General features: G+C 39.2%; 1 protein-coding gene across 6 annotated transcripts; it reads left to right on the top strand.

Moving 5' to 3' along the window:
* The first annotated feature begins 222 nt into the window (after window positions 1-222).
* CD164 (CD164 molecule) lies at window positions 223-17,305 on the top strand. 6 transcript variants are annotated; one of them, XM_033234837.1, is made up of 7 exons: window positions 223-828; window positions 3,356-3,439; window positions 5,119-5,190; window positions 7,331-7,369; window positions 7,536-7,564; window positions 13,401-13,457; window positions 14,809-17,305. In XM_033234837.1, exons 1-7 carry the CDS (start codon window positions 657-659, stop codon window positions 14,827-14,829), a joined length of 474 nt encoding a protein of 157 aa, XP_033090728.1. In that variant the 5' UTR covers window positions 223-656; the 3' UTR covers window positions 14,830-17,305. The 6 variants fall into 6 exon arrangements, with proteins under 6 accessions (XP_033090728.1, XP_033090725.1, XP_033090726.1 ...); XM_033234836.1 differs by having other exon boundaries at window positions 265-828; window positions 7,328-7,369; XM_033234834.1 differs by lacking the exon at window positions 7,536-7,564.
* The last annotated feature ends 1,168 nt before the right edge of the window (window positions 17,306-18,473 follow it).

The following is an 18,473-nucleotide window of genomic DNA, read 5'->3' as shown; positions in this document are numbered from 1 at the left end:
GTGCCTCCATTCTCCTAGGGAGTCCCATCATAGGATAACTTCCAGCAAAATCAATCTTCAAGAAAAAAGGAAGGGGTCCTGCCGAGAATACAAGGAAACACTCTGGGGATCCGGCAGCACAGCACAAACTTCGTTCTTGCGAGCCGCACAAAACCAACTTCCGCCCCAGCGAAGTTGCGTCCGGAAGGCGCGGCCCTGGAGGTCACGTGGGGCCGCGGAATTACGGCCTGACGGGGCGGTCAGGTGGACGCCGTAGGCCACGTCATGTCGGCTGTTCCATGCACGTCAGGGTGAGGGCCGTCCCTATCGCAGGTATGAGACAAGTCCAGCTGCGTCGTGAGTGGTAATCGGAGGGCAAGAAGAATGATTTGCAGGGTTCCCTAGTTTTCTTGGCTGTGGCACAGTCTCTTTGAGGGCCAGGTTCCTTCGGTTTCCTCCCAACTCCCCTGGTTCCCCCCGTAGAATTCCCGTTGGTATCGCCCGAGCCCCACCTCCCTCCGCTTCGCCCCCGCACACTGAAAACGGGGGCCCCTCACGTGACCCCAGCGCGCTCCCGCGGGGAAACATAGTCTCGGAGGCGGCGCCGCAGGAGGCTGAGGAGTTGACCGAGCTTTGCGCGCCGCAGCTTTCGCCCGGACGTCAGCGCTGAGGACACGATGTCGCGGCTCTCCGGCTCGCTGCTTTGGGCCGCCACCTGCCTGGCCGTGCTCTGCGTGCTGTCTGCGGACAAGAACACAAGCTCGCACCTGAACGTGACGACTTTAGCGCCCTCCAACATAACCTCGGCGCCGGTGACGTCCCTCCCGCTGGTCACCACTCCGGCACCAGGTGGGCGCGGGCCCGGGCCCTATGGGCTTCCCGCGCTCGCCTGCCCCGCCGAGCCGCACTGCCTGCCCGCCTTGCGGTCGGGGCCCGGGCCCGGGCTCGGGCCAGGGTCGGGCGGGCCGGCCGCGCTTGGGGTGCGGTGGCGTCTCCGGCAACATGGCGGCCCGCTTGGAGTCCACTCGCGGCCGAGCCGGGTGGGGAGCGCGCTGGGGGGCAGGGGACGCGCGGTTCCCCGTGGGTGCGGGGCTGGGGCCCACCTCGAAGTGTTGCAAGTCGAGGTGCCTTTTAAAAGTGCTTCGTAATCCTTAGCCTCACTTGGGGTCGGAAGTGAGGACGTGGCTTTTTTTCGCGGGGGCAGCGGTGGGGTTGAGGATGGGGCCGGGCGTCGGTTGGCGGTGGGACCGAGCTGCCTCTCACTGCGGCCGGTCGCCTCTCTCCGGAGGTAGCCTTCTCCGGAAGTCCGGGAAAGAGAAACTTAAAGACGGTAATGCTCGTTGGTGTCTCAAACTTGAATCTGAGAAAGTCGCTTGAGATTTAATTACATTGATTCTGCAGATAGGAATAGAATGTAACTAAGGTTTGAGCACGTAGTTAGTGAAAACTTCACACTTCATGGTATGCGAAAAGGAAGAAAAGTACCCATGTATGTACCGGGTGTTTTGCGTACATATCCTAAGGCTAAACTGGAAGGTAGATAGTGAAACGTAGGAGGTAGGTGCAAAGACAGAGATAGAGATGAGTAAACTCTCCTGACAGTGTATGTTTATCGTTTTTTCAATTGTTTTAAAAATTGTCTTCACTATGTCTTGTGCTCAGACAGCGTATTAGTAGGTTGTGGAATTGGGATTTGTGCCCAGGTCTGTGGGTTTTCTAAAACCTGATCAGGAGCATGTCTTTTGTTATGTACAGTCGAATAGGGCTGGTTAAGATGTACATACATTTTAAAGCAGAAATTAGCACATACCGTGACAACGCAAAAGAGAGAAGAAAGATAAGTTTGAGGTATTAAGCAGGAGAAACACCAGAGGTTTAAAACCTGCAGTCTCGTATGATTGGTTATTCTAGTTAACATTAGTTAAGTAATGTTTATGTAGTTAACATTGGTTTTTCGGCCGAAGAATGCCGAAGTGTAATGATTTTTATCACGGCATTCATAGTCTACAAATTCTCCTCTAGTTTTAGTATTTTTATAAAAGTTTGATAAAGTACATAGTAAACTTAATGTTTTGTTAGTTTCAGGAAGATGTAATGGTAACATTTCAAAACGAGGGAAGTAAATTGCATTATAATACTGGGAATTCTAACCGCACTATTTTTAAGATGATAAAGCAGAATATGTTTGTCTCCGACTTAATTTAGCAGTTTCCTTTCAGAATTGTAGTGTGTGTGTAAGAGAAGGTTGGAAGTATCAAATTAATTGCTTTTGTGTAATTGAAGTGCGTGCAAAGGAGGTACGTATTTTCTGGAAATCATAAGTGGGTGTGGTGTGGTGTGAAAGGTAGAAGTTTAGTTCATTGTAAAGAACATTTGAGACATTTCACTCCGCTACACCCATCATCAAGCACAAAGGTTTTTAAACAGCATGTTTTATGTAGACAAACTTAAAATTTATTTCTACTTTATGAACCCTCCCCCCTCCAACCGTACATGTCCCAGTCTTTCATAAGTACTAATGGTGAAGTATTGAAAGCAGTGCCTCTGCAGAACTATTTTTTAGGCAGGAGCAAAGCAAATGAAAATGTTTGGAGGCATCTAGTTTCTAGGAAAATGAATAGAGCCCAATTCTTTTTTCTTTTCATTTTGCTGCTTTTACTCACTGGAAAATAGAGCCCAATTTTATAGTCCGTTCTTCTCCAGAAATTGAATTATAGTGATGAGTACTTGTTTCTGGACTGTTTGGCCTAGGATGAACTATTGACAGATACCTTGTTAACTTGAATTATATGCACGTGAATATGGCCTTGTAGATGTTGTCTCCAGTTGTAGAGGATCCTGTCAAGAGTGGATCATTTATGAATCGAGAATCCCTGGGAAATGATCTTTTTTTGCAGCAGAACGGGCATCATCAGGGCTTGGGTTGAACCTGTTAAACTACTACTGTTACTATTAAAAATCTCAGGGTTTTATCTGATGTTTGAGGGTAGTGGTTTTCTCATATGTAGTGTTGGTCTTACAGCAAAGCCTTTTTCTCAATATTTTTATGTATTAAGGATGCTTTGAAATGCCTAAATCCTTAATGGCTGTGTTTGTCTTTCAACTAGTTGTCCTGTGAAAAAGGATTGGTTAGATAGATACCATCAGGCACTATACTAAGAGTGACCACTAGCTTGTTTGGTTTTCTAATGCGTTTACTTACAGCTTTGTAATGATTGGAATTTCTTAGTAAACCAGTTTATAAAGTTTTATCGTTTCTTTGAATTAGTAATTTTGATGCTGTATGTAATACTGTTTAAAAAGATAAGTAATACAGATTCAGATAAGATACCAATAAAATCATTGATTTCATGCATCTCTTCCCCCAACTCCCCAGAAACCTGTGAAGGTCGAAACAGCTGCGTTTCCTGTTTTAATGCTAGCACTGTTAATACTACCTGCTTTTGGATAGAATGTAAAGGTAAGAAACTTTGGGGATGCAGAACTGTTTTGTTATAACATTTTAAAATACAATTAACTCTTGAACACTTGGAAGTTATGTAGGACACTTAGGATATTGTGCACTATTTATTTTGCAAATCCAGTACTCCTTTAAAGTGCCAGTTGCCTAGCACTCCTCCTGAAAATCTCTTTTTGTCTCCCATCCCCCCTTTAGATTCCTGAATACTTGATAACTAAAGCTCAGTACTTTTGTTTTTTTATGAGATGGAGTCTCCTGTGTTGCCCAGGTTGGTCTTGAAATCCTAGGCTCAAGCAATCCTCGTAGCTTGGCCTCCCTAGTAGCCAAGACTACAGGTGCGTGCTTCCTCACCTGGCTTTTTTAAAAGGCTGTTTTAAGGATTAAGAAGAGTACTTTAATAAACTGAAATTAACTGTGAATGAAGATTATGCTGAAAACTGTTTGAGACATTGATCTACAGATGTCCTGCAACGTGAAATACGAAGAGACCTGTTGAAACTGTTGGATGCTTAGGTATAGAGAAGAATGAGTGGGGGAGAGTTGAGTCTTCTGTGCTTTTGTTAATACAAGAGGTGGAGAACTAGCAGGAAGTACATTGAAATTCAGTAAGGTTCTTAGTAGAACCATGAGATTACTGCATAAAGTATTTTAATTCTGTTTTTTTTAATGTAAAGTGGTTGTACTTTCTTATCAGTAAACCAATCTAGTTGTTTTGGTGGTTTTTTGTTTGTTTTTAAGTAGAAAAACCAAAGCTACATAAGTTTTTTTATTTGGTAAAAATTTTAATAGTTCTAGAAATTATATCACTACATAAATTTCAAAAGGCTCTTTAAGGTATGAACTAAATTGGGCTAAATTAACTTTTTAATTATAGAAGTGTCTCCTTTTTAGGTCATAGAATGGGATTTAAGGGTGTTCTCTTCAACTTTATGTGAGAGTATGCAAGAGTTGGTGAATTTTGGAGATGGAATGCTCTACTTTAAGATTTGTTGGGAAAGGTTCTCCCCTTAACTCTTGCTCCAAGTCTACCTATCCAGGAAAGTTATTTTAGAAAGTATAGAAGACTAAAGCAGTGAGATCTGGAATAGAGTTTCTACAGTGTTATGGGGTGCCTCTTCTGTTTACTAAACCTCTTAATAAAAACCCTGACCACTTCAACTTACTGTTTCTGCCCTTTTTTTTTTTTTTTTTTAATAGGAGTTCTGTATTCTTAGTAGAGACAAGGTCTCCCAATACTGGTCAGGCTGGTCTTGAACTCCTGATCTCAGGTGATCCTCCCGCCTTGGCCTCCCAAAGTGCTGAGATTATAGGGATGAGCCACCTGCCCTCTTTTTAGATGATGGTTGCCTTTCTTGATTGTACAGTCGTCTTTCCACAATTCTGAGATCTAAGTGTTGCAGATTTATTTGTTCCGTATATTAATGTGGATTTTTAATGGATAAAAGAGGGATCCTGTGTAATCTCTAAGTTAATGGGAAAAGGAGAATGACAGGATTTTATCTGTGAGTTTAACTTTGGGTCAAAACACCTCTAAAGTTGGTTGTTGTTTCGCCCCCCCCCCCCAACTTCTAAAGTGTTTGGGTTTGATTTCCTAGAGCTTAGTAGCAAAGTCAAAGATAATACAAATGGGTGGTTGATGCTGTTTGTCTCTTTTTTCCACCTCCCCTCCCCCCCATCAGATGAGAGCTATTGTTCACATAACTCAACAGTTAGTGATTGTCAAGTGGGAAACACGACAGACTTCTGTTCTGGTGAGTATTCATATTGGCTGCTTGGAAGCTGACCACAGAGAGGTGAGGAAGATCGTGGCCTCAGAAAACCTTGTTTCAGTGCTTTGTTTGAAGCATTGCCATAATTCTCATCTTGTTAGAATTGGAATATGAATAACATATTCATGTTGATTGATTAAAGGATGCTATTTGAAGCGTGATTTAGCTACAGTGTGGATGCTGTAAGTGTAGATGCATTTTCTGCCCCCACACTTTTTTTTTTTTTTAAGCTTTTCTAGGAATTCATCACAGTTTAGACCCTATGTATCTTGGAGGTCTGGAAAACCTCATTCTGGCACTTTTTGTGTTATGATACTGGGGATTGTTGATTGTTACATTTAGTCTGCAACATAGTTGGTGCTATGGTTAAATGAGCTTTTCTATACCCATCAGTTTTCTGTATTTTAATCTGGGTAACTTGATTGCTCTTTAACCTTTACTATTCGTCCAGCAAAATGTTAAAATTCTACTTGAAGCTGCCGATTTTTCTTTTTTTTTTTTTTTTTTTTTTTTTGAGACGGAGTCTCCCTCTGTCGCCCAGGCTGGAGTGTAGTGGCCGGATCTCAGCTCACTGCAAGCTCCGCCTCCCGGGTTTACGCCATTCTCCTGCCTCAGCCTCCCGAGTAAGCTGGGACTACAGGCGCCTGCCACCCCGCCCGGCTAGTTTTTTGTATTTTTTAGTAGAGACGGGGTTTCACCATGTTAGCCAGGATGGTCTTGATCTCCTGACCTCGTGATCCGCCCGTCTCGGCCTCCCAAAGTGCTGGGATTACAGGCTTGAGCCACCGCGCCCGGCAAGCTGCCGATTTTTCTAATGAGATTGTAAATCAGTGGGAAAGGCATGTTCCTAATTTGATGCATAGGTAATAATTTAATAGAAAAAGATTTCTGTGGAGTGTGTCTAACCTCGGAAGACTACTGTTGACTGTTTAATTTTGGTAGGGGTTGCCCCATCCCATTGTGGATTTGGTAACTGAAGATTTCATTAGTATTAGATCAGTTTAACTTTACACGGGGTGCATAATATAGTTTGGTGGTACAAGAACAAACTTTTTTTGAGACAGTCTCTTTGTTGCCCGGGTTGGAGTGCAGTGGTGCAATCATAACTCATTGCCACTTCGTATTCCTGGGCTGAAGCAATCCTCCTGCCTCAACCTCCCCAGAAGCTGGGATTACGGGTGCATGCCACCATAACTGGCTAACTTAAAAAGTTTTTGTAGAGATGGTGTCTCACTATGTTGCCCAGGCTGATCTTGAACTCCTGGGCTCAAGCAGTCTTCCCACGTTAGCTTCTCAGAGTGGTGGAATTACATGCTTGAGCCACCAGACCTGGCCCAAACATTTTTAATAGTTATTTATTTTAAAATGTGTGAGATAAACTAATAACTGTCAGACCTGTGGTTTTGTGATACTGCTTAGAGACAAGATTAAGTGATGAAGATTTTGTTAGTATTAGAACGTTTTTGAAAACACTGATTTAAAGGAAAACTGAATTTATAATGCTGCTTATTTGATGATGTACCAGTTAGAATGAGTTCTAATTATACCAGTTAGAAATAGTTTCAGCTATGAAGGACATAAACCCCCAAATTACAATGGTTTAAGCAATGGACTGATTTACTTTTCTCTCATGTAAAGGAAGTCTGGAGTAGAGTTCAGTTCAGCTCTGCAACCATTAGGGACTGAGGCTTCTTTAGGTTTTCACTCTTTCACTTCTTAAAAATGGCTTTGACCCTACTGTCCAAGGTGGGTGCTTATGTTCCAGCCATCACATTGATTTTTTTCCTGCCAGCAGGATGAAGAAGGGAATGAAAGAGGCTTGTATCTTACTTTAAGGATGTTTCCTAGAGGTTACGCATGATGACCTAGATACACTGAAGACTAGGAAATGTCTTTTCAGGAGGAAGGGAGGTGTTGATAAAAATTGGTGATTCTATTTCTAAAGAAGAGGAGACTGGTATTTGGGGGCAACTGTCAGTCTCTTCCACAGGTAGTACTTAAGTGTTGTAAAAATTGTAAAAAGTGGTACTCAAATGATTGCAGGTCAGGAAGTAGTGTTACAGATTGTGATATTTTAAATAGCTTTGAGGTATATGGTTTTTCTTTTTTCTTTTTTTAGTAGTGCCCACAGCCACTCTGGTGCCAACAGCCAATTTTACAGGTAATTCAAGATGACCATTTTCTTCCTTTTCCTTCAGTATTTTTAAGCTCTTGATGGATTAATTTTAAATAATTATGTAAAAGTTGTTAGTATAATTTTAAAGATGAGTAAAAACTTAAAGTCTTAGACCACAGCAGTTAATGTTAATCTCTACCTTTTGTGACAGTGACACATAGCTCCAGTGTTTTATATTCGGTGAGTATGAGCAGATTTGCTGAGGCTGTGTACATTGAGTCTATAAAGTACTTTTTATAGATTTAGTGGAAATCTTGGGAAATACAGAAGCTTAAAGCAAATTATAATTATTATCATCCAGAGCACCCCAAAATGTTTTCAGTGATTAATTTCTTCTAGTCTTTTTTATATGTGTATCTTTTTTTTTTATGTGTATCTAACTAAATACACTTTTTGTGAAATTGTACGATAATGCTCATGCATCTTTGTATTTCTTTTTTTTTTTTTTCTTTTTTCTTTTTTTATTGGAGGCGAAGTCTTGCTCTGTTGCCCAGGCTGGAGTGCAGTGGTGCAATCTTGGCTCACTGCAACCTTCACCTCTTAAGTTCAAGTGATTCTCCTGCTTCAGACTCCTGAGTCACGGGGATTACAGGCACCTGCCATCATGCCCAACTGATTTTTGTATTTTTAGTAGAGACACGGTTTCACCACGCTGGCCAGGCTGGTTTTGAAATCCTAACTTCAAGTGATCCGCCCACCTCAGACTCCCAAAGAGCTGGGATTACAGGTGTGAGCCACCGTGCCCAGCCTGTATTTTCTCTCTTAATGTAAACATTATGGTATACACTTAACCCATCCTGCTCTTGATTGGAGAGTTAGGACGTCTCTCACTCTCCATGCAGTGAACATCTTATATGGAATTGCATTTGTATTTATCTCTGATAGGATTGAGTCAACAGAATTTCTAGGTCAGAGGGTATGATTATTTTAAGACTTTCCCGAAAGATTTATTATTTTCATTCCTGTCAACCTAGAAAGTTTTTATCATGCCCTCAACAGCATGGATAAGAACTCCTTAAAATTTACTAACTTGATAGGAAAAGTAAATATTAAATACTTAACATTTTACCAATATTAAATGCATCTATTCCAAGACAAGTACTAGGGTAGATGGTAGGGATAAGCCAGCATTTTGTCTACTGTAGGAACAGTGAAAGATCTCAGCACAGCAGGTTGGGAAATTTGTAGGTAGGTATGTGTATTGGGTGGGATGCAGATGTGGTGATAGCTTGGTAGTGAAACGGCACTGGTAAAACTTGGAGAGAGCCTCCCAGGTGGAGCTGCAGGTCAGCACATGTGGAGGAGATGTGAAGTAGTACAGTGAGGTCACAGAGTGTCCCATCCTGTGCAAGGTGAGAAGGAGTTAAGTTGGTCTGTCACCAGGGCAAGAGCAGAATGGGGAAGCACCTTTGTATGCCTTGATGGTAGACTTGGATGTTATTCTGAAAGGTTTTAAAGTATGTAGGTCATATGGTCAGACTTGCATTTTAATAAGAGAACTTATTTTGGCATTGTGGAGACTAGGTTGGAACGATGCCAGAAGGAACTCAGGAGATTAGATAGCCAGTTACAGTAATTCTAGAGGATAGAGGTGGGGTGCAGATGTTTGCAAATAGGTTTAGAAAGTAGAAGGGGTAGGACTTAATGACTGAGAGGAGGAGAGGTAGAGTGATAGGGAGAAGGGGAGGAATTTTCACCAAAGTAAGCAAGAAAGAGGAAGAGCAGTCATTGATGGTTGGGGCTGTCATTTGGGATTTTAGTTTAAGATGCCTAGAATCCGTTTAAGTGGGATCTGTTCAGTATTTAGGAAACTGCAAGTCAGGCAAGAGCTCTTGGTTAAAAATATAAATTGGCATAGATAGTAGTATAGGCACTGGAGGAGCATATAGAAAGAAGGGATGGGGCTTGAGGACCCGACTCTAGGAAACAGTAATGTCTAAGGGCTAGGAAGAGGACAGGGGAGGAAATAGGGATGGGTAGGGTAGTTAAAAAGCCCAGAGAAGTATGTGCAAGCAACTAACCGTATGTGGTTGTGGGTGTCGTTTTTCAAAGGAAAAAGTAGTCAAGTGCTATAACAAGGACAAGAACTCAATCTTGAAACACTTGGGCGGCGGCGTGTGGAGCTGGCTTGGACAGACTTTTGCTAGCCAGTTATGAGTAGCTCTTACCAGCGTGTTCAGTGATACCATGTGGGTAACTTGAAACTGGTTACCGTGGAAATAGTCATGCCATGGAAGTCTGCAAATGATACAAAACTTTGAGCTGATGATTATATGGTGGTGTGCTTGTAAATGTTTAACACTCATTAGAAGACATTGACTAAGTAGGATGTTGAAGGTTGCTGAAACCAGAGGTGTTTGGAGAAAAGTAATTTTCAGAAGGTTGGTTATGAAAAGAAAATGGGGTGCAGAGAGTGGGGGAACAATTTCTTCAGAACTGTTGTTCATTTCTTCAGAACTGGGTTCACTCTTGATGTAGTTCTCTGCAGCTTTCTCCACCCTGGGTCCTCCTGTGAATTGCCATGAGTCTTTTGTGCTATAGCTCTCTTTGGTGCTGTAAAGGTGGAAAGTGGCAAGGGCTTATCTGCAGAAAATGCATCAATTGACACTAGTTGAAGAACAAACCTTTAGGCGGTTGCTTTTCCTGGCATGTGTACCTTCTGCCAAAGAGAGCAAGTGAGAAATGAAGGGGCAGTTAAACAATGCAAAGAGAATCTAATTTATATACAAGGGTGTATAATGAGGTTAATTATAATGGCCCTCCTTCAGTACAAATAATAGAATAGCCAAAATATGTCAGATAGAGTGGAAAATGTTTATACGAAGTGGAAGATAAACTGTATTAAGCAATTGTAGTACAATTGTAGCTTTTGTTGTGTACGTGCCTAGAAAAATGGCAGGAAGTAACCTTTTACTCGGATGGGACTAATTCAGTATTTTTATGGCATTTTCTAGATTTTCTTACCACTAATAGCAGCTTTTATAACTTAAGATATTTTTTGTTACCTTTCCTAATGATTTTTTTTTTTTTTTGGTAAAAGAAACAGTAGGTCAACAGAGGTATATTCCCTAAGTGGTGGTTTTATTTTGAAAATACTGTCAATGTAATATTTTTTTCAAAATTGAAAATAAAATATTTTGCCTACTTATAAAAAAGAACTAGTTTTTACCTTGTTCTGAGGCTGGGTAGTGAGAATCAAATTGCAAATTTGCAGAATTTTTTTTCCTAACATTGTCAAACAATTAGTATTAGTGTTTTGAGATTGAACAGAATTTGATGTATTTAACTTGTAAAGTTATTTTTTGTTGTTACGTAGAAGCAGTAAAAACCTTGATAGGAATAATGAGCTTTAACGTAATCACAGCCTCTAATCTAGGAATTCTGTGTAAGGACCAGTCTTATCAGAGATAAGGTCAAATATTTTCCCCTAAGATTTTCCCAGCGTGGAGAGATGAGAGAACTGTTTAATCAACAGCAGAATGGATGAAAGCATGTACAACAATGCTTGAAGTAAGAGGGAAAAGAAAGCAAATAGGTCTGAACATATCCATCAGTATTATTTGTATATCACCTATTAGCTTCTAAGTAGTATCAATACTAATAAAAGGAGTCTTAAGCCCTCTGTTTGCTCATTGTCATGTAAAAATTAGAATACTTTAGTTTCCTAGGATTCTGTCAACTTTGGGACATGGGTAGTCTGCCTGTTACGAGAGTCCTCGTCTTTAAAGATCTACTTTTAGCAGTATTCAGATATTTAGCAATATCTGAAAACCGTCAAGCCCTGCTCTTTCAGTGTATATTTACTGTTAAAGCACAGAACTTCCTCTTTTATATTAGTAGAATTTGGGAGGATGCTGATTCCTATTGAGGTTTTTATTTTGATTGAAAGTCTAATACAGTGAAAAGATTACCTCATTTCTGTGCTTCATCAATAGGTATTTGGCACCCTTTCCCTGTCTTTTGTGGGTTAAGCATATCACTTTGAAGTCTATTCAGTTATGTACTTTAAACAGAAGTAACATTTGTTTTCCAGATTCTCTTTAGCCCTCAAATCCTTTTTTCTGAAACAGTACAAAAATGAATGTTTGCGTAGCACTTTACATTTTTATAAAAATATAAATCTCAGATTAATCTTCATCTTTCCCCAAAGCATCCCTAGCTGCCCACCAGCATAAGCAGATCCTCATATTGAAGCCCTTGCACTCTGAAGCCTGACTTACCTAATTATTTCCTAAGACAAAAGAAGCTCTCTTAGCTAGTGACTCCTATAGTGCACGTTCCAAAAATTTGAACCCTACCCTTAGGACCACCTCTTAATGAAACCTTTCTCAAACGCTCCAGCAAACTTTGAATTTATTTTGTAGCCATTTGGATGTTAGAAAAAATGTTAATTTGTATAAACTATATTCACATCCTTCCTTTCTGAAAGCCTTGGTCAGACTTCTATTAGTATTGATACTACTAGTAGAAATTTAATAGGTAATATACTGGCTGGACACAGTGAGTCATGCCTGTTATCCCAGCACTTTGGAAGGCCAAGGCGGGCAGATCACTTGAGTTCAGGAGTTCGAAACCAGCTTGGGCAACATGGTGAAACCCTGTCTCTACTAAAATTACAAAAGTTAGTTGGGAGCAGTGGCGGATGCCTGTAATCCCAGCTACTTGGGAGGCTGAGGCAGGAGAATCACTTGAACCCAGGAAGCAGAGGTTGCGGTGAGCCGAGATCGCACCATTGCACTCCAGCCTGGGCAACAGAGTGAGAGACTGTCTCAAAAAAAAAAAAAAAAAAAAAAATTATATACTAATTATTTAGTAGCGCTTTGGATGCTAGGAAAAATGTTAATTTGTATAAACTATAACCACATATATGAAAACTCTTACAGATGACAACTTGTAATACACATTGTTCAGTGTTCCCTTCTTAAGAGTGCTTTAGGCTGGGTGCGGTGGCTCACGCCTGTAATCCCAGCACTTTGGGAGGCTGAGGCGGGCGGATCACCTGAGGTCAGAGTTCAAGACCAGCATCCTCAATGTGGTGAAACCCCGTCTCTCTTAAAAATAAAAAATTAGCCGGGTGTGGTGGCACGTGCCTGTAATCCCAGCTACACAGGAGTCTGAGGGAGGAGAATTGTTTGAACCCGGGAGGCGGAGGTTGCAGTGAGCCAAGAATGCGCCATTAGACTCCAGCCTGGGTGACAGAGCAAGACTCCGTCTCAAAAAAAGAAAAAGAGTGCTTTAGTCCCTAAAATGATTTTACATTCAAACTGATCCTTCTCAGAATGTGCGTTTCTTTAGCGGTATCATCAACTCTTAGGTTGGTGCGAAAGTAATTGCATTTCTTGCCAATAAAAGTAATGGCAACTCAAGTAGTATTTTGTCCCCATGCTACGTGGTGGATTAGAGCTTACACTTGGGCTCTTAGAATCTTACGTTGGGGAACTGCAGGCCCAGGGCCCCTGTTATAAAGCTTCATTGGGAACATACCATGCCCATTCATATGCAGAGTGACTTTGGCTGCTTTTGCGTTACACAGTGCCCAAAGAGTAAAATATTTGCTTTCAACCTGTTTAAGAAAAGTTTGCCAACCTCTGAAGTGAAGAAGATAGGCAAATCTCAGTACCCTTGTAAGAGAGAACTTACGACTTCAATAGTTTTTGTCTTAGGAGAAAGATTATGAAGAACCGATAGTTTCCTCCCCTAAATATATTCTTGGCCTTGGCTGTGAGCAAGATAAAAACGTTTTGGCAAATTTTATCCAGATGTATACGTAGATTTTATACAAGATACATACATAGATATTAACAATTTTATGATTGCTTAATGTTTTAAAATACACTTAAATCCTAGTATTCTTGGCTGCATAGTTATATTAGTGAACCATTAACTGAAATTTGGCTTTTGGTCTCAAAAAATTGAAAGCATGTTGAGGTTGGCAGCATTATTTTTTGAAGCTATTAGATAACTGGGAAGCTAGAAATTTAAGGTTTCTTAAAAAGACATTTTGTTTTCATTCCAGCTAAACCCACAGTTCAGCCCTCCCCTTCTACAACTTCCAAGACAGTTACTACATCAGGTAATTGAGGCTTTTTAGATTAACAGTGATGTAGGATGTGTGTATGATGTTGCCCTTTACAATTTCTACCATCATTTTCCAGGTTTCTTCATTAATGGTTATGGAACTGCTCTTACATTTAGGGAGGATCAAGGTAGTGTTTTGTTAACACAATAATGATAGCTTTGCTGAGATTCCTCTTCTCATTTTTAACTGTAATCATATTTGACGTGACACTTTAGAATTAAGTAATAATGTTTTTCCAAACATTGCAGTACAACTTGTATGTAAAATCGGATTGGTTATGTGCTGTATGAGAGAGCATGGCGATTTGAGGGAAGATAATATATCCGTCCTTTTCACTGAGAAAGGTCTAAAAAGTCTGAATCACTACCAGATGTGCACCTCACTTACTTAACCATTTCTTAACATTGCTCAGTAATGTGAATATTAGCTTGTTATTAAATGATGATTTGACATAATCTAATTTAAGTCATATTTAGATTATGCCACAGGATACTGTAGGTACACAGGTTAGGAATCCTTTCCTCCATCCATATTTTTAAAAAACTGATGCTAATGAATCTTCCACCTGCTTTTTGTGATTTCTTTGGCTTCATGCTTACGCCACCTTTTTCTCAGTTTCAGTGAAGTCACTCAGTCTTCACAAGAAGGAATACAGAACAGTTTTGATTAATTTTAAAGTAACCAACTTGTACAGCCACTATACTAAGAAAAAAGTAACAGTTATTTTAAATGGGAAATTGCTTTTTCTGTTTCCTCTTGAAACATTTTACTGCCTGGAAAGAAATTCAGATTTTTGTTTTTTCCTTATTACTTGATAATAACTTTCTCACGTGAAATTTGTTGGCAGGATATGCCTTTAAAAACAAATTATTTTACTTGTTGAAATTATAATTTGCATATCATTAAGATTATTTTTGTAACATGAAAAATTGCAACCATATTTTTGACCTAATACTAGTAAATTCACAATTCATGTGAATTTTCAGTACTATTGATGTTTACAGTCACAATTAACTAAAAGTACATAGTCTGAAGAAATTGTTGCATATTTTAGAAGTGTTTGATATATTCCCAGGGCACAATTTACATACCAGGAGAATTTTTCCCATTGTTTTTAAATTTGTAGTAGTACGACAACATTGACCACTTTGTATCCTTCGGTGGAATGAAAAATGGGATATGGTTGTCTTCCTCAATTAGGGATAAATTCTAGCTGTAAAGACTTGACTGGAGGAAATAATTTATAGAATTTAACACATGGCAAAATAGAGGCTCAGGTGAGTCTTTAAATTAAATAGAGGACCATGAAACTTAGGAATGTTGCTTCTCTTGTCTTATCTAACAGGTACAACAAATACCACTGTGACTCCAACCTCACAGCCTGTGCGAAAGTCTACCTTTGATGCAGCCAGTTTCATTGGAGGAATTGTCCTGGTCTTGGGTGTGCAGGCTGTAATTTTCTTTCTTTATAAATTCTGCAAATCTAAAGAACGAAATTACCACACTCTGTAAACAGACCCGTTGAATTAATAAGGACTGGTGATTCATTTGTGTAACTCACTGAAACCAAAATACTATCTTTCAAGATGTCCCACATGGAAGACGCTATTCCAGGATCTTTAAATTTCCATGGATGCATATAGGATGTTTGGGAGCATCATCCGTGAAGAAAAAAATCAATTAAATCATTGTGTTCAACAGGAATACTTAAAATACTCTGCATGAATCCTGTGGCTGTCTTCTTTTGTTCTAAATAGCTGCTGCTGTGGGATTATACATTTTTTTTTCCTTAACATGCCAAATGTAACTTTCTGTATGTGATGGAAAATGTTGTCTTGTGCAGACAACATCATGACTCTTGGCAGTTTAAATTTAGTAATTTTAATTTAGTGAGCAGAATTGAGAAGAACATGCCAAATGAGAATCAATTAGGTGGATTTTTGGCTGTCATTTCAAAAGTGGAATAAATTTATAAATTAAGTAGTACAAATGGTATCCTTAGAGTAAAATTTTGTGCTTGATAACAGCTATTTTTTCTACATTAGAAATAAGATGCCACACAAGGAATTACATTCCAGATTTAAAGAAATGAAAGGATACCATTAGTGTATAACAGGTTATTGTTCATACTTGTAAAGCACCTTATGTCATTGAGAAAATAAAGAACAGTGCCTTAGAAGACAGTGAAAGGTAAGCTCTAGCTATTATGATTTGTTCTTTCACATTAAAGAAGGGAAGGATTGGTCAGCAGATGTAACTTGATGTGAGCAAGTAAACCTGTTTTAGATACCATACTGTTAATATTTAATTGAAAATTTATTTCAGAGCAGAGAAACTTAAGCTAAAGGCTGTTATACAAAATTGAAAGCCTTCGTATATTGAACCTCCCAACGTTTTTCTTATGGCTGTTGAAAAGTATAGAGCTAAATTGATTTAATTATACTTTCCTTGGTACTTTAAAAAGTATGCTAGCACTATTGTACCTTGAAAGGATTTCCACCAGACTTTCTTGAGAAGTGACTTCTTTGGTGAGGCAAGAAGGAAATACATTATTTTAGAATCATTTACTATTTAAATGAGACAGTCTTACTATTTTAGAATCATTTATTTAAATGAGACAATCATTTTAAGTTTTAAGACAGAAGTGACCAATGTAATTTCAAAACACCTAAGGATTTTTTGGTTGATCAGGTTACTGTAGATTTTTTCTGATTGTCCTAGGTAAATAGACTGTGCTTTTTCTTTCTCTTCCTTTCTTCTTGGTTTCCCATAGTATAATAAGCATGCATACTTTAACTTCTATAGTTTTCTCGTTTAGAGGATCTTCAGTTTTAGAGAATTATTTCTCCCTTGCCTTTGACTCATTGGACTAGTTCAGAGGCTTTAAGTAGTTTAAAATGGACTTTTGCTTTTCTAGGTCATTAATGGTTTTTATTTAGTTTCTTTAGCCAGTAGTGGCTGAGTGTCGCACTTGATTTTGAGTATTTTATAGTAAGAAATGACAGATTGCTTGGGTTCATTTCATAAACTGAAACTCTGCATTTAGATAACTGTTAAAGGTTGTTAAGATGAAGATTGACTGTTTCTTTGTTACTCGGTACAGCTGTTTGTTTTACTTGCACATTTGTACATATACCTAATGTTTTCAAGTGCCTTAATTGTTTAAAATCTCTGGCTTCAAAGTTTCTTGGGGAAAGGTAGGTTTACCTCACATTTTTTGTTTCCATTAGTAGTATTCTAGGTACCTCACAAAATGTATTATGGTGCCATGGCTGTTAGTTTTTAGTGAGTGCTATAGGATTAATTTGAAAATAGGCAGAATTCCATTCCTCCAAGGTGGCAAAAATTAGCTACGATGATGTAATTGTCCTTTACCTGGGTGTGAATTCCCTGACACACATTAATGTCAACGTATGTAGCAAATTTTATGAAAATGTAACAATTTGAAGGGTCTGTAATTTTGAGCACTGCTCTAACAACAAGAAGCATAATATAAAATTAGTTAGATTTTGCAGGTCTACAGATGAGCTCTTGCAACAGAACTCACAGCCTTTTTACTTTTTCCCCTAACTTTAGCAATGTAGTATCTTGAGCCATTAATAATTTTTGGGTTTTTTTTTTTAAAATCCAGAAGGGAATAGAAACCTTTTCAGATTTTTCATCTGATTTGTTCTTGCAGATGTTCTTCTATCAGATACCTTATTTTACCTTACAGATATTTGTTGCACAGGCAGATACTGCTGTATTTAGACATTTCTATTTCAGTTCATTAAAAACTGCAAAACCAATCTGTATCATGTACCAAACTGACTTAAAATAAATCTACATGTTTATTGAATTAATAGTGTGTTACTGCGTTTTGCTTATAAAATTTAATGCTTGCTAAATTTATCTTAGTCCGCTTGGGGTGGGTTTTCTACTCAATTTTTATTGCTCCTCTAGACCAGCAGATAGTAACTAAGGCGCATGTTCGTATCAATAGAAAGCAGAGCCTTGGAAGTAATAGGTGGAGGGAGGACTTGGTACACCTGTGGGAGTGATTTGCAAGTTGATCTTCCACAAATCAATAGAAATTATGCTGTAGTTTTCCAATAATTTGAGAGGAATACTATGTAATTGTCCTTTACCTGGGTATGAATTCCCTGACACATATTAATGTCAACATATGTAGCAAATTTTGTGAAAATGTAACAATTTGAAGGTTCTGTAATTTTGAGCACTGCTCTAACAACAAGCGTAATATAAAATTAGTTAGATTTTGTTTTTATATATCTGAAAGCTAGTTTGTGACTTTCTGCCATTTTAGTTCATATTGCATATAAAGTAAAAACCAAGTACTATTTGGTATAAATTACTACCTACCAAGCCACGTGCTGTGACTTCAAAATGTGGTTCTTGTTATTTTGTGGGCAAAATTATGTTCTAGTTTAAATCACTGGACTTGAACTAAGAATTTACCCCTCTGTAAGCCTTAAAACCTGTAAGGGTGGACTGAATAATTCGCTTTAGAAATCATGAATTTTGGGTTTTGTATTAACCTTACACATGGTCACATTTGACTTAAGTAATACAAAACTTGATGCTAAGCTTAATTACTCTGGTAAACATTAGAAACAAATTTTTTTTTTTTTTTTTTTTTGATGTGGAGTCTCACTCTTGTCACCCAGACTGGAGTGCAGTGGTGCGACCTCAGCTCACTGCAGCCTCCACCTCCCACGTTCAAGCGATTCTCCTGCCTCAGCCTCCTGAGTGGCTGGCATTACAGGCGCGCACCACCATGGCCAGCTAATTTTTGTATTTTTTTTTAGTAGAGATTGAGTTTCGCCATGTTGGCCAGGCTGGTCTCGAACTCCTGGCCTCGGGTGATCCACCTGCCTTGGCCTCCCAAAGTGCTGGGATTATAGGCGTGAGCCATCATGCCTGGCCTTGTCCAGTGTTTTTTAGTCATTCCAGAATCCAGCCTCATTTCATCGCAGCTGGAAGAAAAAGTTCAAGATAGGGTTTATAATG

The sequence above is a fragment of the Trachypithecus francoisi genome, unplaced genomic scaffold, assembly GCF_009764315.1.
Source record: "Trachypithecus francoisi isolate TF-2019V2 unplaced genomic scaffold, Tfra_2.0 Lachesis_group15, whole genome shotgun sequence".
NCBI lineage: Eukaryota > Metazoa > Chordata > Mammalia > Primates > Cercopithecidae > Trachypithecus > Trachypithecus francoisi.
This window is presented reverse-complemented; position numbering and strand designations above follow the sequence as displayed.

Bases quoted from the DNA above. Each gene is read 5' to 3' on its own strand.
- CD164 (XM_033234833.1), top strand. From the start codon at position 657: ATGTCGCGGCTCTCCGGCTCGCTGCTTTGGGCCGCCACCTGCCTGGCC. The intron at 829-3,355 runs GTGGGCGCGGGC...CCAACTCCCCAG, and splicing joins GGTCACCACTCCGGCACCAG to AAACCTGTGAAGGTCGAAAC. The intron at 7,370-13,400 runs GTAATTCAAGAT...TTTTCATTCCAG, and splicing joins GCCAACAGCCAATTTTACAG to CTAAACCCACAGTTCAGCCC.